This window comes from Rhinolophus sinicus, chromosome 16 (assembly GCF_057876585.1).
Source record: "Rhinolophus sinicus isolate RSI-liver-muscle chromosome 16, RSI-T2T, whole genome shotgun sequence".
Classification (NCBI taxonomy): Eukaryota; Metazoa; Chordata; class Mammalia; order Chiroptera; family Rhinolophidae; genus Rhinolophus; species Rhinolophus sinicus.
The window spans coordinates 186,718,103-186,741,243 of record NC_142516.1 but is presented as its reverse complement, the minus strand read 5'-3'; the positions used below and the strand labels follow the sequence as shown (position 1 = coordinate 186,741,243).

Here is a 23,141-nt window from a genome sequence, read left to right as displayed (position 1 = left end):
ACAAAACGTCATTCCCTCTTTAGCTGGGCTTTCTCAGGATTGTAGTTCTCAAAATTTAGAGTACGCAAGCCTCACCCAGGCTGGTACCAAACATTTCTTCTTAGCCCCACCTGTAATGATTTGGATTTATCAGGTTGGAGGTGGAACCCAAAAGTCTGCATTTTGAGACGCATCTTTCCCACTCCCCACATACCCTTGCAGGCAAACCAACCACACTTGGAGAGGCTGTGGGGAAGGCTGGCCAGGGAGAGGGGTACTCACCTGCCAGCCCTGGGCCTCCCCCTCCACCCTCCCAGCTGACCATCCAGAGTGCACGGACTCCTGCCTGCCTGCCCCATGCTCTGTATCACAGCAGGGCTAGGCCTGAGGTCGGAAGGTTTTCACCAAGAGGCCTCAGGCATCTGCTTCTCGCCACGCCCTGAGGCAGACCACAGAGGAGACAGCGGTTCATGGGACTTTAACACACACTGTAGGTGCCTTTTCTGGATTGAAAAAAAAAGAACGACAACAACAACAAAGCAACACAAAGGCCCGCCCCCCACTCTCTGAAAAACAACCCCAAAACAAGAAGAGAGGGAATTGTTAAATGTGTGGAAAAGCCCAAGGTCATTAGAGCTGCCCAGGATTCCCGTCCAGCAAGGCCTTGAGGGTCACCCAGCCCCCTGCTGGGTAAATCTAGCTCTGCTTCCCCAGGCACCAATTTCCGACCCGTCCCCAGATGCATCACCATGTCCCCCATCCTGTCCCAGCCCTCTGGAGCTGTTCTGACATTGTCTTCACTTCGGTTTCCTTACTGTAACCCACACATAGTATAAGGTTGAACAAAGACATTTATTTGTAAAACCAATTCCCAATGGAAGAGAGATTTTATCCATAGAAAGTAAACCAATGATCATTCAGAGGGCCACATGCATACATTCGTGAAACCAAGGGAAAAACCAAACAGCGCAGTTGAAGACACCAGACGCTACCAATCTGCCAACAGAAAAGCAAAATGTTTTTTTTCCGCTCCAGAACGCGGATGTACCAAGATGTCCTGTGAGAGGCAATGTGGTCCGACATCCACGACATCCACGATGAAGCGATCAGGGAACAGTTGCGGGAGCCTTTTTTTTTTTCTTTTCTTTTTTTCCTATTCTGTGGCTTGTTTGCTTTCCACAGATATCCCGCTCAGAGCTTAAGTGGTCCTCGACCCTCCGCTGGGAGGCGCCGTGTCAAGTCCCGGGCCTTCTCACATGCCCATCCTTATGCTCTGAATGATCTGAAAGATGGCTGAAAGAGGAAAACAGAGCAGCTCAGATACCAGCCAGCACACAGCTGGAAACCCAAACCCACAGCGAGCCCTGCTTCTGCTGACCTTGGACCCTTGACACGGTTAGCGCACAGCTGATTAGATATTTCCTAACAAGGAGTTAAGTTAACAAGAGGTCAGTGAACTTCTTTAAAAAGGCAGCCTTGCCGTGTCTGCTGATGGATGCCTCAGGGATTTATAGATAACTCCTGCAAATTCCACCAAGAGTCAAGGCCAGAAATGCCCCAGGAGCGGAGAGATTTGGCCCCCTTCTCCAGAACCGTTCTGCTACTGCTGGGGACAGGGGTACAGGACTTTCGTGCCAGGCCCTGTACTGATTTAACAGGTCAGTGAGGCCGCCTTTTCAAAATGGCCGTGACCTGGAAAACAAGCAGCCCCTGGGCTGGGCAGAAAGGCAAGTGCTTGGCGCAGAGTGTTCTGAAGCTGAGCCCTTCGCCGTGATGCAAGCGAATCCTCTGGTTGCCTGTAACTTTCTGAAATGTGGCTGTCTCTCCTTGAGAGCAACGCTGATTTATTCAGGGCTCAATCTTCAGTAAAGGGACCTCTTCCCGTGATGGCGAGGGTGTGGGTAGTCTGTAAGCCCCACAGAGAATTCCTGGGACCTGCACTTATTTTGGTAAGAACTGCTTACATAGCTCCCAGCCTGGTTCTAGCTATTGGGTTTAAATGTGTCCCAGGAAAAGAGGACCCCAGCTTCTATTTTACACCCTCCCCAGTGGGCACCATGAGTCAGTTTTGATAAAGACAATAATGATGATAATAGCAACCCCACATAGTGATTTTTTTTGAGGGGAGCTGTGTATCATCTCATTTAATCATGTGCGGAAGCAAAATAAACACTGAGCTCTCAGTGGTCTTGTCCCTTATCTCCTTCACAAAGTCATCTTGGAATACACCCAGGAATGCAGCGTCCTAAGTGACTGCAGTGAAACAGGCTATCCAGAACCCACAGGAAAAAACCCAGCGTTTGACATTTCATCATCTAACGTTAGCGAGTACATGCTGTGTGCCAGGCACCGATTCGGGACACACAGATACATAACGCAGAGCACGCTGGGGAATCTCTGTTGGACAGCTAGATTTGAAGGGTAGATAAAGCACTAATGCGTTTCTTCCTAAAGAAAAACCAAAACAAAACCCTGCACACATCATCTCTACTTTCCTCAACTGGATGGATAGACGTGAAACACGAGGTAATGTGAACTTTTCATGAGTGTCCAGTGTGGTCATAGTGTAAGATGGCTCAGACTCTGCTGTAACATGGTTATGTTATGGAAGGTGCACAGAGCGCTCTGGGCGGCCGTACTTCTGGGTTCTCGCTTCTGCTTCTTACTGGTTTTTGTCTCAATTATTCACATCTCCGATGGTACTACACTACTCCGCAGGGCCCCCGTCTATTATCACATTGCTGTGGACTAAGCTGAAAACAAAGTCTGTTAGAATTACGTGTAAACTCGAGCAAGCCAGTTCTGTATGACCATGGGAGTGAATTCACCAACTTGTGATATTTAATTCTGGTCGCACTGGGGGTTAGCTTGGCCTCTTCTGGGTTTTGGGGTACATCTTGACAGAAGTTGCTAGGTGCATGAGAAAGTACCTTAACAAAATGTCTAAGCTCGCAGAAATAGCTGATATTTCTGCCCTCCCCTTCTCAGGGTCCACGAGGAATAAAAACTAAATAAACATTCAGTATTCTGGCTCAAGAGGAATGCTGGGATGTAGCTGTAGAGTCAACATCGTTATGAAAACAATATTTACATCTACGGTGCCTCAGGCTTTGGGATCAGGGAAACATCCCTCATCTTGATAAACAAGGTTACTGTAGAGTGGAATGTCAGTGCCAGGTGGAACCGGGTTTGAATTCCAGTTCTTACTGGACAGTGTGTGCGACTGCACAGATAAGTTAACCTCTTCGAGTCTGTTTCCTCTTCTGTAAAGTGAGGCCCATGGTACTTGCAGGGTTGTTTTAGGACTCGATAATATGACACATCTGAAGTCTCCTCCCACATCCAGGATTGGATGCGTGGGAGCTGTTGCTGTTATATTATTCCTGTGTTACTATGATTACAGTGATGAGTGCTGCTTCTCCATGTTGGAGCACATTCACCAGAGCCCCCGTCCACCTGCCACCCTCCAGAGGGGTGAACTTTGGGAGGTTCCTAAACAGTTCTGAGCCCTGATTTCTCTATTTGTAAGACTGTAGATAGTAGGTACCTTAGAGGATTGCAAGGAATAAATATAAAGACATAAGTAAAAGATCTGCCCCTAATAGATGCTCAAAAATGTTATTTCCCCCTTAATTTTATCTCTAGACAAAAAAATCATTGTCAGCAGGATGTAGGTCAATGAATAGGAAAGTCTGTGCCTTCGTCCATCATCCCCCATTAGGTTAATTCATGATTTCGTAAGTGCTAGGTTCTGAAAAAGCCACGCAATTCCTTTTAAGGAACTACTGCAAATTTCTCTAAAGGATCTTAGACAAAATTTGCTTGTCTTAGAGTAGCAACACATAGTAAAACAACCTACCTATTTCTGAGTCTGCTTTAAAAACTAAAGATCATTTCTAACCCTAATTGAGTCCATGAATTGATGCGTAAATATCTGAGAGTCCTAACGTGTTTATAGGTGACCCTTTACCATTGAACCCCCTTGGGGAAACTACTTTGAATAGTCTATTTTAAGTTCATCATTTGCCCCAACATCTAAGATAATGGAGAGGTGGTCGTGTTTATTATTCCTTTTTCAGTTGTGTCAATGTGGTTAGGAAGCCTTCAACATCCCGTAGCAATGATATTAATTGTAATTCTGCGTGCCCGCACAGTAACCCCAGCCTTCCAAATGCTGACGTTCTGAGGCGCTGAACAGGAAGGGAGCCAATGCTGTGTTCAAAGTGGGAAAGGAAATGGGGCGTCTAGACCCTGACAAGTTAATAACTTAACAGGGGGTGAACAAAGCTGAGAAAACAGCTGAGCGGGGGGCAGGAAGGGGGCTGTGGGCAGGCAAGCCGGCAGGGAGGAGAAATGCCAAGAAAGGGTGGTCTGGCCATGGGTGGGTCACAGAGGTTCTGAGAGATCCAGGCCAGAGCAGAATGTACAGAATCCAGAGACCCTACACCCTCCCACCTGCACTGAGGATCCTAGTTCTCGGTAACCTGGGATGGTCACATCTTTCTTATCTTCCACCGACCCCATTCCATGAAATCCTTAGGCGTTAGCATGCAAGAACCACTGACACTTAAAAATTAAACAAACCATAACAATGCTCCTCACTCCACATCTCTCCTCAACAGCTGTCTCCTCTTCCCCTTTGCAACCATTTCCAAAACGCTGTCTATACACACTTCCTCCATTTCTGCATCAATCTGCTTCATTTTAGCTTCTGCTCTCTTCACTCCATTGAAATAGCTCTTGCTAAAGTCACAGGTGACTTTCCATGTCACTTAATCCAACAGGCATTCTTCAGCCACCTCTCGCCTTGCTTCCCTGGTCACCATCACCGAGCACTCCCTCCTTGAAGCTCTATCTTTCTTTGGCCTCTGTGACACTGTCTTCTAGTTCAGAGTTTCCTCCTTTTCAGCGCTGTACACTAAATGCGTTTTATGGGGGTCATCCTAACTCCACCAGACCAGTAAACAAGAATGGTGACATTCCTCAGTGAGCATTCGAGCTTTCTTCTCTTCGTTATATTCCCTTTCCATGAGCTATCTCATCCTGGCCTTCAATTTCAGTTGCCACTTAACTTTTGATGACTCACCCACGTGTACTGCCACCCCATGTCTCCTCTGAGCTCTAGACCCACACCTTTTACCATCTAATTGATGTCTACACGTATATGGCTTAAAGGCATGTCAAACTCAACAGGACCTTTTCGCCATCGCTGCCCACTGCCAAGCTTGGCATTATTAACCCCATCTTGCATGTCAGCCAAAACGCCAGAGTCATCCTTCATGCCTCCAACTGATAACTAAGACCTGTGGACTTCACCACCCTAGTCCCAGGGACTATCATCTTTCTCCGGGAACCCGGGGTGACCTCCCAAACTGGTCTACTCTTGCAACTCTTCAATCCTCTCTTCATTCTATAGATGGATTTATTCTTTAAATAAAAACAAATAAAATTACATCATCCCTGTGTGTAAAGCACATCAAAAGCTTCCTATTGCTCAATCCTTGATGAGGTCTCCATGACCTGCATATCCTGGCCCCATCAACCTGTCCAGACTCATCTTATGTCACTCTTCCCCTCTCTTGGGCAATTACTCATGTGTTCAAGAGTTCTCTGCGTTCACTATAGGGCTCTTACACATGCCATTCTTTCTGTCTGAAATACTTTCCCCACCCAACCCTGCTGCCCACTTTTCCTTCATAATTCAAAACTGATGTCTTCAGAGAAGCCTTCTTTGACCATCTTGAGCAAAAGTTTTCAGACCTGAGTGTGTATCTCAAGCTCCTGAGGACATATGGAGACACAATTGCTGGACCCCACCCCCAGAGTTTCTAATCCAAAGGGTCTGCGGTGGGAAAGGAGAATGTGCATTTCTAACTAGTTCCCAGGTACTCCTGAGGCTGATGGTCTGGGGGCCACACATTGAGAACCACTTCCCCAGAGAATCCCAGCCTTGTACTATGTGCTTTTTTAGCCCTACATGCCTCTCCTTCACCCACTTTCACGGCTGAAATTTTACGTGTTTTAGCATGATTACTTGATTGACTCATCTTGCTTCTCCGCCAGACTATAAGCTTCAGGACAGCAGGGACCCTGGATGGTTTGGCTCGTGACTCTACCCCTGGGCCTAGCTCAGCACCGGGCATATAGTAGGTCCTCAGTAAATATTTATTGAAGGAATCAAAGATGAATAACTACAAAATACATTTTAAAAACCTCACATGGTTACTTAGCAAACCAAGAGTCCGCATCCAATGGACACCTTTGGATTCAAATGTCCTTGGAGGGGAAGCAAAGTTATGACAGACCCCCAATTCCTTGAGGTCACGGACTATGTCATGCCACCCACTCTTACCCTGGGGACTGACCTACCCCAGCTAATTGGGAGTGCCAGAAGGACATAGGGATGACAGAAATAGATCTTGAAGAGACGGTCAGAAAGCTGGTGACAAAAGGCTGCCAGAAAGCTGTCCTGTCAGACAATAGAAGACTTTAGAAAGCCACTTTTATTGAAAATAAATAGTTGGTGATAAGAGAGCTCAAGGAAGTTGCTGAGAAGAAAGATTAAGACAGGCCAGAGGAATGTCCTTCAGGAGGATAAGACAACTCTAGAAATCATAAAACTTGATTATTTTTCATTTAGAAAATGAAAAAAAGCATGAAACAGCTGGTAAAAGAAGTATGAACCCTGCGAGAGACAAGTAGAAATATTAGGAGACAAGACATTGAAAGTTGGGTCATTAAGCTCTCTAAAAGAATCAGCATAAAGAAAGTCAAAGGCAAGGTACCATTTTTTGGTGGCTCCTCCAGAGATGGAGATGAGGAAAAAGAGAGAGGTGCCAGGGACAGGGGAGGGCAGGAAGGCACTGATAAAAGAAGGGATGTCAGTAGCAAAGAGTGTGATGTCCTCTCTCCACATTGAAATGGCAGACAGCCCAACCACTCTTAGGAAGAGACCATGCACAGACCCAAATGCTCCATGGGGCACAGGGCAGAGGGTGGCACATGACAAGGGAGGCCACGGGTCACCTTGAGGGAGCCAATGGCTGATGAGATATCTTTTCCAGGTTGTCCATCTCAGATCTTAAGGCAGGAGTTCTGGAGCCGACGCATGTCCTCAGTCTTTCCTCAGTGAAACAGAAGGGCTTCTTCAGGGGTGTTCTGTTCCTCAAACATCCCATTGCAGTCTCAGGGGGAGTGACTCCCCTGTGGATGTCACGATTTCAAGAAGGTTCTAGTGGTCTCCAGGAAAGGCCAGTGTTTATGTGGTCAACCTGCAAACATGGTGAATTCAAATGTGTCCTGCAGCAAGTGTCCAGAATAGAGTAAGGTGATGGGCTGCCAAGTGGCCCAGTCAACAAGCAGCCATGGCTGGGTCAAGGCTGTATCCATCCGGGAGCAGACCCAGGATGGCTGCACCTCTGGTACCTCTGGATAATGTACCTTTTCTGAAAAGGAAAGTAGGAGATATTCTACCAGGCGTTCTTTTCAATACCAGTCATAAGTTAACGGCCTACCGTTCCACAGTACTTTTGGGGAAATGGTAAGAGAGAGGAATGCAGGGTAATACAAAACAGATGGGTTTGGAGTTTGGGTACTAGTTGTCTCACTTTTTAGCTATGGGATGCTGGCTGGTTTCTTCTATGAGCCTCAGTTTTGTGATCTGGAAAAATGAGTACCCCAGTGTCATTATAGGGATTATATGACTAGAAGAGAAAATCTCTGTGTAGGCCTGGCATTATAAGTACTGGATAAATGGGAGCCAAAATTGTTGTGTGAACAGACCCTGCTCACCTTGCTGAACTAGTTTATAGAGAGTTCTTTCTAGAAATAGAGAAGAGGCTCCAGCTGGCCCTGCAGAAGTGACACCACTGACCTCTGGCTGACATACCCTGCCCTCTACCTGTCCAGGTGGGAGCTGGGGCTCATGCAGCATCCTCAGTACCTCCACTGCAGGTGTTTTCACCACCACAAAGCCAAGTCACCAGAAAGGTCAAAATAGTGTCTTTATTTCCTGGTAAGCATTTAGAATCTTGGTCAGAACCTTGCCAAAGAGGTCAAGAGCTGGGGAACAGTGCAACTAGGTACCACAGCAGAATGACAATAAGAGCAAACATTTATAAAACCATCACCGTGACTTCACAAAACATCTGACATGCATCAACCCTCAGGATTCGTTTTCATGAGGCTACTCGGAGTCAGGGACCAGCACCAAGCCTTTTAAGAATCAGAGAGCTGAGGCTTAGAGTGGGCACGAATAATCTGGGGAAGGCCATACAGCTAGTAGGTGGCAAGCCGGTTTCAAACCCAGGGAGGCTGCTGGCCCCAGAGCTGGCACACACTGATTTAGTCCTTTCCCTCCTCCAAAGCATCCTTAACAAAACCGGCCAGCCTTCAGGAGGGTAGGGGTGCTGGCTCCTCCAGAAATGGACAGTCCTCTAGCGGGCACAGTGGATGACCTTAAACACAGTCTGGGAGAGTGGGGGGAGTTCAGGCCCAGGCAACAACAGCTCAGGAAATCACTTCTTCATATCTCTTCTGAATGGGTTGTCCTGAGAAACGGACCTGTCTGTGACATGTTATCTCTGTCCCCCTCCCTGCCCTGCAGGCACAGTCCCTGGAGGGTTCAGGTGAAGAGTACAGTCTGTGACAGACAGACAAAAGGGACGTCCCTGCCCTGAAACAGAACAGCTACTCACAATGGATGGTGCCACACAAACCAGCAGGCTCCCCGCTGAAAGGATGAACTCTGGCGGAGCAGAGACAAGCTCTGGGCCGGACTCCATTTCCTATTTGATGGTCCGGCTGTGTATTCCCTTCTAGGGATGAAAAAAATCAGAATATCCAGCAACACAGGAGGTACCCCCTACACTCACACACACACACACACACACACACACACACACACACACACACCAACCAGAACAGTTCCTGTTTTGTTTCCCTCTAAGATTTGAACAGAGTTCTGATGCTTAAAAAAAAGAGAGAAAAAGAAAAAGACTAAAAACCACTAGTCTAGATGTTTTGTTCTTAAAAGGCACTTAATTTTTTCTGAATACAAAAGTAATATATGCTCATTGACAAAATTGGAAAATATAGAAAATGATGAAGAAAATAACAGTCACGAGTTACTCCTCTTACCCTACAGGTTTCCCTCTGATGAGAGGATAAGCTCCTGAGTTTCAAGAACAGCCAGGCTTCCAAACAACTGAAATTCTCATCATCCAAAACTAGGAAAGAATAACAGGCTTGGGGAGAGAGAGGAGAGGGAGAGAGAGAGAGAGAGAGAGTTGAAATCAGAATACATAGGGAGAAGTAGTCTGAGAGCGGGACCTGGGGCCAGGCTGGTACGGAAGAGCTCCCATCTGAGAATCAAAGGCTGATGGGAGTTAAACGGTGACTCCATTAATCCCTGTTGAAACCTCCATGAGGGGTAAGGCCAGAGAAGGCTCTAACCATGGTGCTCAGGGTGCTGTCTCAGACTGCCACTTCACGTCACTGCAGAACATAACACCAGGGCTCAGAAAAGGTAAAGAGTACGATAGGACCACAAGAAACACGTATATGCTGGCTAAATGACCAAACTGTCTGAACAACTAACATGCGAAGGAAAAGCCCTAAAGTTTCATTGAGTCCAGGAGGCATTCTAGTCAAAGAGGAAAGGTGAACATTCTGAAGACGGTTGTCCCGTGAACACTGGGGTACTTCCATTATAAAAAGGTTAGGCCAGGGACAGGAAAGGTGAGCATTGGACCCTGCTGTTACGACCATGCCCATGACAGACATTACTAATCGCTTGCAGCACACTTTCCTACAGAGCTGTGGTGTGGCCTCAGAATCCTTCTCAATAAGGCTTTTCAAAGAGCCCAGGACCAGCGGGGAGAAAAACCCAGGGGCGAGGGCTCTGAGCACAAAGTGGTGACGAGCTGCATTAATGGTCTCAGGAAGCGCATCAAGACTGCGAGTGTCTTGTGCAGATAACAGCTGGCAAGTCTGTGTGACAGCATCTTTGCTGACAGACATTCCGGGTCACCCTTGTCTCTGAGTCTCAAGATAAAAATAAGCACTTTTCAGAAGCTATCAAACAGTTCTTCAAAGAGGCAGGTTTTGAAGCCAGGGACTGAGAGAACCAGGATGAGCTGCTTATCTGGAGAGGCCCCACTGCTGCAAAAATGGAAGATAATGTTTTTATAAAAGGGGGTGTTTAGATCCTTTGGGCTTCAGTGTGGATCTGGGGTCCTAGGAGACCAAGTAAAGATAAATGCAACCAGTTAAAAAGGCTCCAGCAACATAAAGTCCCGGGTCAAGACTTGAACAAGGAAAGTTCCTGGCCTATTTCTGGCCCCTCACCAGAGGGGACACATAACAGGTATTTGACTGAGAAGCAGCTTGTAGATTTCTGACAGGATATACATAATATAAACAACAATAAAGCTGGTTACCAACTTAAACAAAACACAGCCTGAGATGGCCCTGAGATGGCCCATCTGGATAATACTGTGTCTCAAAAGAATGCACAGTTCCCAAAGCTTTTCTATCACAAAGCAAACTTTTATAGCAAAACAGTGGTGTATTCGGGGTGTGTTAACGAAATGAAACTTTCATTTCACTTCTGACATTCGGCTTAAAGTACAAACCCCTATTCACTGATTATAGTCGGCACGTGGGTGCTTCCTTTTTCTTGCATGGGGACGTCTGAAAGATTTTGATGCTTTTGCATAGGAAAACAATCTCATGCACCCAGAGTGTTACCACTGAAACTGCTCACACTCATCCTTGGGCCTAGTGTCTTCTGAAAGATCCAGAAAAATGTGACGGCTGAGCCTGCCAAATAAAGGCACAGCCCGGAAGGATGAAAGGTGAATGGAAGCTTAAGCACCTCATGGCACACCAGTCCCATCCATGGTGCCACGATTTTCCATGAGGGCGACGGGGACAGAGGTGGTGACCGAAGCTGCAGGTTTCAAGCTCGCTGTGGGCCAGCTCGTACCTTCCTGGAACCATTCAATGCCAGGACCACCTTTGAGGGGCTCTTATTATCCCTATTTGATTGATAAGGAAATCAATAGAGAGAGAGTAAACAACTTGTCCAAGGTTATTCAGCAGATAAATAGCAATTCTAGGCTTTGAACCCACATCTGGAAGATTCCAAAATGAACCTCCCCTCTGAGGCTTCTTGTCCTGTTACTGCCAGTTGGTAAGGTTTCAAAGAAGTATCTTGCCTAAGAGACCTTTTGCAATCATGGAATGTGGAAATTTACTTACTCTGAAGAGGGGTGTATTTAGATAAACCTCCTCCAACTGCCTCTTACCAGGATAATGTATTAGAGGTTACTGCCATGTCCCTGGGCTGGCCTCAGATCCTGGGGGTCTCTGGGCAGCCCCAGCACTCTTCTCAGATTTCCTGGTGAGGGGGTGCTGTTCCCTAGGTGCGTATTTGGGCCCGGGGTCTCTGGGTGCCTTCCTCCTGTACCCTCGCTGCTCTCCTGGTTTTGGTTCCTCTTCCTTCCCTTCCATTATCTTGCTCTTTTCAGCACCGTAGGCACGAAAGGCACATGCAGAGAATGAGGATGAGAGAGACTGAGAAGCAAGGGGTCAAGGTTTGCTGTGACACATCACTCCCCATAATAAAGGGGTCCTGTAACCTCCTGGAGGTTTGTTAACTTGTTTTTTTCCACATAAAATGGAGAAAGGGTGACCAATAAGCGAGCATGTACTTAAATGCCAACATTGTACCAGCCTTGATTCTTTCCCAGAATGCTGGTATGGAAACAGAGAAGATGTACATTCCTCCTTCCTTGCCTGCCCCAAATATTTATTTACCCTACGTCTGAAAAGAGCTCTTTGCCCACCCAATCATCAATCAGAAAAGTGGGGTAATAGCGTAAGGTCATAAAAGCAAGTGAGTCAAGAGAATCAGATCAATGACCAACATCTTCATTAGTATTAGAAGATTTCATACTTTTCCTGTCTGTTTAGAAATATACAAAATAGGAAAAACCAGTGACATGAACTCAGAGAGGACAAGTGACCTCGTACGTACCACTGGGACTTGGTGACATGGAACTTTAGCCTGGGATACAGGTATGTCTCGTTCAAAGGAAAGAGCCCTAATAGAAAGACAGGCAGTGTGTGTGTGTGTGTGTGTGTGTGTATGTGTGTGTGTGTGTGTGTGTAGACGTGTGCAAATCCTACCAGGAACCACAGTGCATTTTGTGTGAGTGTAACAGGTAGGAGTAGGCGTGAGGGTGTGTGCAGCACAGGTCGGTGGTCGGACTTGGGCCATGGTGGGGGATCTCTCCTACTATGGACTACAGAGCTGGGCTAGAGCTGAGCGAGGGCACGGATAAGGGGCTTCACTCAGCAGAGCAGCTGGTAAGTGGAATGGCGAGGCCTGAGGAAATCACATTCTTTTACATGTAGAGAAAAGATCGGTGGGAGCCTATGGCCTGTGACATTAACAGGGAGAAAGTCAAGAGAGATGGTGGGCTCAGCAAAATGAACTGAATTGTGACTAATCCCAGAGAGGTGGCCGTGGGGACACATCCAAAGGAGCTATTGTACTTTTCATGGCATGTTTGGTTTAGAAAAGGACATGTACAAAGATAGAAGGAAGGGAACAGTACCAAGGAAAAATTGAGAAGAGTGACACATTTCTGTAAGAACAGAGCCCAACTTGAGCTGATGATGCAAAAAAAAAAAAAAAAAGAGAAAAAAAAGCTAAAGCTGGCAAAAAAAAAAAAAAACCCACCAAAAAACAAAACAGGGTGGTGGTAGTGGATGATTCTTGGTTATGATTTAAAAAAAAGATGAGACCAGTTACCTAGGGATCATGAGAACATGTTAACAGAAGACGGAGATGGTGAGACAACCCAACTCCCATTTGATATCTAGCCTTTCCATAAAAGCAAAATGGCCTTAACTGGGAAGACGTAAAGCAGCATTATTAAAGGAGCCCTGGACACGAAGGCAGGGGATGGGACATGCCACTAAGTGGGGTGGCCTCTTAGCCACCTCAAGATTAAGTCTCCAGCCCCTGCAGTCCCCATCCTAGGGCCCTGGACTATCCTACCAGAGCCAGTGTACTTGAACTCTGAAAAAAACACTGGAGACAGGAAAGACTGCTATAAGATTGTCATCAGCGTATGTCCTGATGTGCCCAAGGGGGAAAGATACAGTTCCTACTATATGGACCAACACACCCAGCAAAATTTTAATACAAATGTAATTTAGGGAAGGTTTCAAAGGTAAGCCCTTTGAAAAGGATGGTCATTGAGAACTAGCACAGGTTGAGAAAAACAAGCCGGACCAAACAACTGTATTGGCTACACCCCCACCTTTTGCTACCTAAGGGTGGAGACTGGGTAGGATCCCAGTTGCTATGTGTCTTGAGGAAAAAACACCGGCTGTGGAACTGTTTCATCTGACCACATGGGCAGTATGATGAGCGGGCGCACAGACCCCGTGGTTGGACCTTGGCCACTTCTGAGCGGGTGCACTACCTCCAGCCTCTTGTCACCTAGTGTTTCTTCGTGGGGAATAACCGTCTCTTTGTCTGGCTGTTTGTCCTTCAAAACCCAGCCCAAACTGCACCTCCTCTGGGAAGCTTCCTCTACTTCCCAGCATGATTTACAAGTCCCCGCGACAGTCTGATTGTGTTCTCCCAAATTCACACGTTGGCACCCCCAATGTGAAGGTGGTAGAACATGAGGCCTTGGGGAGGCGATTAGGTCATGAGGGTAGAGGCCTCATGGGTGGGATTAGTGCTTTTAAACAAGAGACCCCACAGGGCTTCCCAGCGCCATCTGCCACATAAGGATGCCATGTGAAGATACAAGGAGAAATCTGTGACCAGAAGGAGGGCTCTACCCAACCATGCTGCCACCCCAATCTGACCGCCAGTCTTCAGAACTGTCAGCAATACACTTCTGCTCTTTCTAAGCCACCCAGGCTGTGGTGTTTTGTTACAGCAGCCTGAATGGACTAAGACGGCCCCTTATCCAGGCTCACCGAGCACTCCGGGCACTCTCCTATCACAGCGCCCTTTTCCGGTTATGACTGACAGCTTCCTTATTTGCCTCCCCCAGTGCCCACAGGGCCTGATGGGGGTTGTGGCTCCAAAGCCCAGCACAGTGCCAGGCACACAGGGGACCCTGACATTCGATGATTGCCTGCAGGTGTTCTGTGGAGAGGTTCAAAGTCAGCCTGAAGGGAGTGTCTCTAATTGTGTCCCTCAGGCTTCTCCAGGTCTAGACTTTTATCAGTGACTTGGGAAATGATGTACTTTCAGAGACTATAAAGCTGGAAAGAAAGAGAATTAGATAAAAGGCTCAAGGTTCAAGATCTAACAATCTGTGGGCTGGCCATAAAACTTGAAAACACAGATAACTTTTTTTATAGATTAGTTTTTGATTTTTCTGTGGCATGCTAAGGCACAAGTTTTTTGTGTTTTTTTCTGGGGGGGGGGTAGGGGTGAAAACCAGAGACAGCTCATCTGAGGTAAAGCATCACAGCTGAATATGCAGGCACGGATGGAAATGCTGCATTAATGTACCAAAGTCATTGCAATTTTGTACAGTGCTCTGAAGTATGCATTGCTAATGAGGGACAATATATTGACTATTATCATGTAATGTCATTGACTATATTGTACATTATAAAGTAATAAGGGTAAGACATTTATTATGTATGTTCTTCACGTTGACAAACTTTATGGCTTCTCTGTAGAAAGACAACTGACAACCAACAATAAAATTTTAGTAAAAATTTTTATGAAGCTTTATATTAAGTCTCAAAAAAGTGAACTGGATTTCTACAGTATGGGGAATATCTGGTTTTATTCATCCATCCATCCATCCATCCATCCATCCATCCATCCATCCATCCATCCATCCTTCCCTCCCTCCCTCCATCCATCCTGAGCATTCACTATATGCTAAATTCTGTACTGGGACCTAAAAATTTAGTGGAAAGTAAACACTGCCTTCCCTGAGCTTCTCTCCTAGTAGAAGGAAATGGGTAATAAGTAAGCAAACTACATCATTTCAAATGCTGATGACAGCCATGATTAAAATAAAGAGCTTGGTGGCGCCCGGCTGGCCATTAGCTTGATGTGAGTCTAGGACGTGCCGTGGCTGTTCAAAATAAACTGCAAGCCGGGTCATATTAATAGAAGCAGAGTGCTGAGATCAAGGACAGTGACAATCCTGCTGCCTCTGTAACATTCACACCACTTGCAGACCAACTTCTGCAGTTACAAATGCTGTTCTTTAAGAGGGTCATGGAGTGGATCCAGAAGAGGTGTCTAGAAACCACATCTTGTGAGAGGCCATGTTGAAAGACTAGGGAAGTTTAGTTTGCAGAAGGAACCACTAGGCAGTCATCTTTAAAATATCCAAAGATTCAAGATGTTCAGAAGAGAGTGAGTTCATGCTGTGTGACTGCAGGAGTCCCCACTTGAATTATTGAGAAGACAACACAGTGTCGTTCACAAGACAGGAGACGTTTCTAACAGAGTTAGACCTATACAGAAATGGACAGGCTCTCTGAAGAAGTGAGCACTCTGCCCTCAGGCGTATTCCAGCAGAGGATGGGTAAACTCTGTTAAAGATGAGGGATCCCCACGTGGGACAAAAGATTCCCTTCGAGGACACAGCCTTGGGAACGGATACAGTTTTGTTTGAGCGGGAGACCTTCTCATCTTAGAAGGCCAAATCATCTTTAAAATGTTTCAGCCTCAAGCAACAATCATGCCAAGTCCTTTAGGTCCCTCCTTCCTCTAAGAGCTTTTGTTTCCTTGGAAGAGTGGTCTCTTGAAGGTCAGAGGCACTGATCTATGTTTAGTCATGGGTGTCTCTTGTCATTGGGGCAGAGTGACAGCTTCATGGGAGGCCTAGGTGTTGCAGGAAGCTGTGGACTCCTGGCCTTCCGTGCCCTGAGCAACAGTGAGGTGATGGAGATGGGACCCTGTGAAGGCTTACCTTGCTGTTAGAAGCAACCTCTACTCCCCAGTATTTCAGAGACCCAACCCATGGGGACCAGGAATTATGTCAAGATTCCTAACGGCAGAATTCAACTAGAAACGATGGCAGGATCCTTTTGCTCAAGTCTCCTCTTTGTACGTGTGTGTTTGCATGTCAGTGTAAGTAAAGCTCTCTGAACTTGTCACCTTCCAGTATCAGGTGACCTTGAGGCTCAGGTCAAAGGCTCAGTTCTCTTTAGAAGCACCGTAGAGCTTCCCTTATAAGGCATAAGCACGGTCTCTCTGGAATGTGGCTTGATCTCTGTCAGACAGGTGTTCTACTTTCTGTTCTAAGTGCCCATTTTAGCCTGTGTCTTCACATAAAGGTTTCCTGAACTGTACAGTGTACACAGCCAGTTTAATTGCTCCACACAATCATTTTATGATTACAGTGTGATAGCGTATCTGTTCTGTCTCTATCCATATTTGGTCTGCTGGAATAGAAACTCAATCCAAACCCATTAAGATGAAGGCTTTGGGCAGTGATTAACTTGAATCTCAGACTAATATGATTTTTGTCTATTTGCCTTGTAAATAAAACAGAACACATGTTTTCTTTCAAGGACAGAGGAGAACATAGGACATAAGGCCAGTGAAAACCCCATACCTGAGCCACAGACAACGAAAACAAACAGTGCCAACAGCCAGGGTCCCACAGGGTATTTCTCTTCCTGTGGCCTCTAAAAGAGAGCGGGGGAAAGGAAGGTTAGGTTCATGAATTCAGGAAACACTTGTTGAGCACACCAGTCACTGTGGGAGGGGTTGGGGCTACCACTGGGAGCAAGACAGGCTCTGTCTCCATGCCCAGCAGGCAGGGATAGACACATACAGTCAATTGTGAAGGATCAAGCTAGAACTGGAAACATTCATCCATAACCTTATTTACACCTGTAACTCAATGAACTTGGTGGTCTTAGACATTCTGGGGACAGGATGTAAATACGTAAAATCAGTACAGGGACCGGGAGCCGGAAATGCTATTGCTAACAACCGCTTCCATTTGTAGAAAGCACACTCTGTGCCGGATACCACACGCGGCAGTCTACATGGACCATTTCCCGTGCTCACAACTCCACACAACTCCATTCTGTAGCTGAGAACTGAGGCTCACATTTGTTCACTTCAGCGAGAGCTGGGATTCAGTTAGTTAGGTCTGCCTCATTACAGAGCTGGGTGTTTGACCCACAGATTCGTCTTTAATTCCTGCATTTGTGAATTCCAAGTAGGGTCACGGAGTACAGCCACGTTCTCGAAACCACCTACATGCCAAAAACTTTGGGAAGGCAGTGCAATGGACATCCTTAGAAACGCAGAAGCAATTGTGACTGGATGTGAGGGAAGCAGCATTTTGTAATCAAATTCCTAAGCATCAGTGAAGCTGCCACTTTGGACAAATGTCTGCATTTCCCGGAGGCAGACAGGGACTGTTGTACCCACACCAGCCTAGTTCTGCAGACCGCCTGCTCTTCTCAAACCAAAAGTACAGCTGTAACAACATCCCTCTGCAATCCCTCCAGGTCTATTTGCAGGCAGGGCTTGGTCCCTAAAATCAAATCAATTGATGGAAAAACAGTTATTTTCCAAGTGGCATCTGAAAAAGCAGTGAAATTCTCAGAAAGGGAGAAGGTAGAGAGAAAAAAGTAAAGTCACTAAATATTTGTATATTAACATGAGCCAAAAATAGGCTATAGCACATATAAGTTAAAGAACTCAGTTTACTATATATAGATAAGGCCACAATTCTTTGGTTCACAGCTTACCTGGTACATTCTTAGAGAGCCCTCTCTCTTCTACCTCAGTTGGGTTCACTTGTCACTTGTATTGCCATGTCCTTTTTCTTGCTGTTTAATCACAGTTTGTATCTCTCTGTTTATTCTTGTGATAATGTGTTGAATGCCTGTCTTTCCACTTGGCTGTAGGCCCCACAAGAGCAGGCACTTTCTCTTTCAAGCATCAATGTATAGCAAAGCCGGGCACAGAACTTAAACAGTAGATTTTTAATCAACGTTCACTGAAGAATGAAGAAGCGTACAAGCTTCATTAAACATGATTTCTCAAGCCAGGTAAAGACAGGGTCTAGGAAGGATATTGTCTTTCTTTTTATCGTACTTCCTAATTGGCGATAGGTTTATCCCTGCATTTCTCTTACTGGAGAAGTGTGGATTAAGTGTCAGTGGTGGCTAGACTCTGACTAAGAATTGAAACCATTCACCTCCGTGCCCTTGACAAGCTTATATATACCACCATTCTTGTGTGAGGGCAAATCACACTGCAAGGGAGGACCTCGCTTGACCTTGACTAGACAAGGTCAAAATCAGTCTTAAATAATTACAGAAGGTAACTTTAACCAGCATTCTTATTGTGTCATTCTTTGGCATTTAAGACCAGGTCAAGGTCAGATCAAGTACATAGTACCAGAGCTATTAAGTAAAGTTACCTGGACAGAGTGTGACATTTATCCTGCCCCACCCTGTTGCACCAACTTCCTAAACAATTTGTTGTAGTTGACCAGAAGTCAGTTCTGTTGCTGCCATCCTACGAATGCTATATAAGACATTCATTTTGCTCTATCTCCAGCAAAGCCAACAAGTGAATGCAGAAGCCTGTAAATGAATTATTTGTCTCGTTAGATACCGGAAGTCCTTTATTTTTCCAGCGCAGGAAAACTCATCATGCAGGGCTTGGAGCAAAAACGTTTTTGATGACATTTCCTAGTGAATCAATATTATTTGGGACTTTCAGACTCAAGAGCACCTGGATGATCATAATACCAGTGCATCCTTTTCTGACAACTTCACGTTCCTTTTGTTGGCAGCGGTGCCCAGCACAATCCCATTGAGACAACTCACCTTCACGTGACTCTATTGCTGGGAAAGGTAACAAAAGCAGTAGACTCCTGCAAATGAATTCATTTCAAAAAGGAGTTTGCCACTTCCTGAGGCTCCCAAATGTCAGGGGATGGCTTTCCCTGTGATAAGATAATGGCAGGGTAACTCAGAACTCTGAAATTTAAATTCCCTCTTCATTCTGGACGAGTTACTACTGTATAATCATGAAATGATTATTCCTTTTCTGTTTCTTGGCTCTATCTGCTATCTGGGAGAATAATATTGATTGACTCCATAGTTATTAGCTAATAATAATATACCACAGCATTTGCATACAATTAAAGGACTTTTATTTCCCAACGATTAGTTTGAATTTTCAGTTAGAATCTGTTCATCTGTCCCCATTTATTGAATTTCATCTGAATAAGTTATCCCTTACAAGTCAATATTTTCAAAGTAGAATCATGTTTAGCCTGTAATTAGGAAAATGAAATTTAAGATTAAATCATTTCTTCTTGAAAGAGAATTTCATTTTTCTTTTTGGATGCTGATCCATTTATAATAAAGTTAACCAAAAAGCCCTTCTCACCAATAAAAATAAACCCTTTTATTGCGAATTTAGTAGGGCCATTTAACCAGGCACTCTTGAAGGACCCACTCCATGGTATATCAGAACTTATTAAAATGCAGTCACACCATACATTAAACATAATTTGAATGCAGCTCTGAAAGTTGAACTGCAGGTAACTACATTTTCTAGATATTTAAACAGCTTTTTCTCTAATTTTTCCATTCTCTTTTCTTATTTTGAAGCCACTAATTTTTGTTTCAGTTTCCAAACATTTTCTAGTGGTCTTGAAAAGCTACAGGTGGCAGACACCGAGTTTACCAAGCCTAATAGATAAAACAACTCTGCAAATTAGTTCCTGTTTTGCTGTTACTTTTACAGTCAGGTAAGCTGTCAACTGAGTTCATTTAAAAACTGAACTCTGGTTCCTTAGTTCATTAAGAAGAACCGCATAACTACAGATATTCAGGACATCAGCTACTCTGCATATCCTCAAAAGAATTGATCTCCTACGGGTATAAAACCCTGAATGCTTAAACATCAATTGAAATTGTCAACATCAATTTGGAGAGCAAGTTTTGTTTTTGTTTTTTTCCTGAGTAAAATAAACAGGGCAAACATAGGTCTATGTGAAAAATGGTTCCAATCCAATGGCACACTGGCATTTTGCTGGCCAATCATAACTAAATGACCTAACTCCCCAGTGAGAGAATTTCAAGCATGATGTAAGCCAGAGGTGTGCTTAGAACCCTGAGTAGAGCTGAAATTGGTCCGAAGGTTTCTCTGCTATAGTACTGTTTGGTTTTGCAAGAATTGTGGTGTAATGATTGCAGATTCCGCTTTTTTGCTCAGTTTATCAAACCAGCATCATTTCTTTGGCTAAAAGGAATTGCTTCAAGTTTGCAGACTTCTCCAGCCAAATCCCAAGCTTCAGTTGACTTTCACTTGTGCCTGGGATAATAGATTCCAGGCGCCTCTGCTCATAGACTTGGAGACTCACACTGCCCAACCACTCAGCTGAGGCATACATTTGAATGTCCAAAATCATAGGCGTGGCCTTTTCTGTGGAAGGTTATTTGCACTGCTAAAAGAAACCCCTGTGCATAAGGCACAGATTTTACTTACAAGGCGTCATGAAGCTTTAATCTACAGTTTGGGGGGCACAGAATGCCTGGCAATAAACTAGTCTCTCAAGTTCTGGGTCATCCCATCAGACTTGAGCCTGACTTCACTGGGTGAACAAGAGGAAAGTTGCATTTAAACTTTAGCTCAGTGGTGAGATGCCTCACTGGAGAAGAGACAAAATAGGAGGATGGAGGGAAATGTGGGTCTGAATCTCATTCCATTCTTCCAACTTCTGCAGGCAGACCACCACACTACCAAGGGGCTGGAAAGAAAACCTTATCACAGTGTGTCTGTTGGAGATGGAGGGCAGGGGTGAAGCCTGGGAAGGGGAGATGACAAATGGCTTTCATTCATTCATTCATTCATTCACTCACTCATTCATCACTTATTAAACAAACGTTACTAGGTTCTGGGCCATGTCAAGCAGGTACCTTAACTGTTTCCGTAACTATGTGACTTTCCGTCTTTCCCAGAGACAAAAGCCTAATTCTTTCCTGGGGAGGCTCTTCCTCCCCTCCGTGGTAGCCCCAAGGAGCCACTCCCACGGGGGTCACGACCAAACAGGGCCCTCTCTGCCCTCGAGAGCACCGAGGAGCCCGCGCCAGCTCTTGGAGTCCACGGCGCGGGACCCCGCAGGAGGGGCGGGCCGAGCGCGGAGCAGACGGGAGGCCGGGCCCTGAGCCCGCCCGCCCGCCGCCCCGCCCCACCCCGCCCCGCTCCGGCCCTGCCGCCTCGGCCGGCCGGGCGCCGCCTCTGCCTTACCAGGGTTTTGGCTACGTTCCCTCTCTGGGTGATGTTTTTGCTGTGCTTCTCGTTAGCCATCCGGATTCGCTGTTTGGCCACCATGGCTTGGGCTCTGGAAGTGCTCTTCACTTCCACCTGCAAGGATTCCGCGCGTGAGCCCCAGGCAGGGCCGAGCGCGTCCCGGCCGCCCCGGGCGCTGCAGGTGGCAAGGCGCGGCCCCACAGCCTGGCGCACCCCGCTCCCCAACCCCCACCGAGCCGGCTCCAGAGAGAGGCCAGAGCCCGGAGCCCGGACGGAAGTAATCTTTCATCTCAGGAAACCCTCTCCTACTTCCTCGCCATCCTTCCGGTCCTCCCAACTACCTAGCCAGCGCGGCCCCGAGGCAGCGCTGCCGCGCGTGCTCCCCGCACCCGGCGGCCGGAGCGCAGCGCGGAGCTGCTCCGACCCAGGGCTCTGCAGTGTCGGGGTCCCACAGCCCAACGCGACCGGGCCAAGGGTTCCCGCGGCTGCGGGCTTTGTGCACGCGCAGGGGATGGGGGCTCAGCGGCGCTTGGGTTTCTTGGCCAGGGAGCCATGAGGCCAGGGGAACGGATTGGGGCAGCCCCACTTCAGCCAAGTCGTGCGAGTTCCCCTGCACCTGTGCCCTCTGGCTGAGGGCTAGACAGAAGGCGCGGCCGGGGTGGGGCGTCCTCAAAAGACAAGGAGAACCAGGACAGGGCTGGGCCCTTGCTGTTGGGGTCAGTCCACAGGAGCCAAGGCAAGGCCTATCCCAACCCCATCGTCACACCCCCTCATCCCCATTCCTGGGGGAGATCTGTCCCCTTTTGCAGCACTTGAGTCAAGATGGGGTTGGGACAGGCCTTGCCTTGGCTCCCAACCTGTCCCTGGACAGTTGTGGGAGTTACATGGGAGACAGGACAGCAACATCTGAGTGAAACATGGAGGCAGGATGAGATGTTGGGCCTGCAGCCCAGGTCACACTGAGTGGTTACTGCCCAAAGGTGGGCAGCTTTGATCAGCTTTTGATCAGTTCAGTCCCCCACCCCACCCGCAACATGCTGGAGGCAGCCAGCACCTACCTCCTCCAGCCACCCTTGTCCCAAGGGGACTAAACTGGGAGTTGGCCTACTGCAGAGCGATAAGAACTCAAGTGTCTTTGTGACTGGCAGCCGCTCCTATTAGGGCCTTACAGATTGCCTAGTCCAGGGACAGGGGGAAAAGGGGTTCAGTCCCTTACTTTTCCACATGCTGAACGGATTGGAGTTACCTCCTAGAAGCTTAGAAGAGTTAAGGGGAAGAGGTGAAACCTCAACCCGGAAGATGTGGGGCAGTGGGAAGGGGTGGGGAAGAAGAGGTGTGGCTTTAGGGGGACAGGCATGAGTGCAGCCTGGTCCTTTCCTCGCGGGTGTGGGCGGGTTCCTGCAGGGTTTTGTGTGGGCACAATTCCTCCGTGTCAGTGGGAAGTTAGGGAGCGCTCCTCTCTCTTGGGGCCCTTTGCTAAGCTCATCCTCATTCCCCTCCTCACTCCTTGTCAGTCAAGCTTTAACAGACTGTTCTGGGGCTGCTTTTGGTAACCTAGAAAAAGGCAGAATCTACCTAGGGTCACTGGGAAAGTCTGGTCATTTTTTTCTTCTTCCTATGTTAGACTTCATTTAAGTTTGCAAACTAGTTTTCGTCGGCTTCTTAACCAGTACCACCAACCTCACCATCCTTATTACAGGACTGCAAACCAAGTAGGTACAACTCTAGTCCCGTGCTTTTAGTAACGATTGACTTTGGGGGGGAGGGGGGAGGGGTGGACGGGACATCCCTACCTCGGTGACACTTGGCTGAGCCTGGCTGTGGTGTGAGGCCCAAAAAATGTCTGGGCAGCAGGCAG

General features: G+C 46.8%; 1 protein-coding gene across 3 annotated transcripts; it reads right to left on the bottom strand.

Moving 5' to 3' along the window:
* Nucleotides 1-812: 812 nt before the first annotated feature.
* Nucleotides 813-21,617, bottom strand: SERP2 (stress associated endoplasmic reticulum protein family member 2). 3 transcript variants are annotated; one of them, XM_074329314.2, is made up of 4 exons: nt 21,281-21,617; nt 16,605-16,677; nt 8,676-8,795; nt 7,292-7,424 (listed from the first exon to the last, which is right to left on the bottom strand). In XM_074329314.2, coding segments are annotated over exons 1-4 (279 nt in total). In that variant the 5' UTR covers nt 21,365-21,617; the 3' UTR covers nt 7,292-7,422. The 3 variants fall into 3 exon arrangements, with proteins under 3 accessions (XP_019612551.1, XP_088649151.1, XP_074185415.1); XM_019756992.3 differs by lacking the exons at nt 7,292-7,424; nt 8,676-8,795 and adding an exon at nt 813-1,272 and having other exon boundaries at nt 21,281-21,603; XM_088793025.1 differs by lacking the exons at nt 7,292-7,424; nt 8,676-8,795 and adding an exon at nt 7,114-7,250 and having other exon boundaries at nt 21,281-21,614.
* Between the last annotated feature and the right edge of the window lie 1,524 nt (nt 21,618-23,141).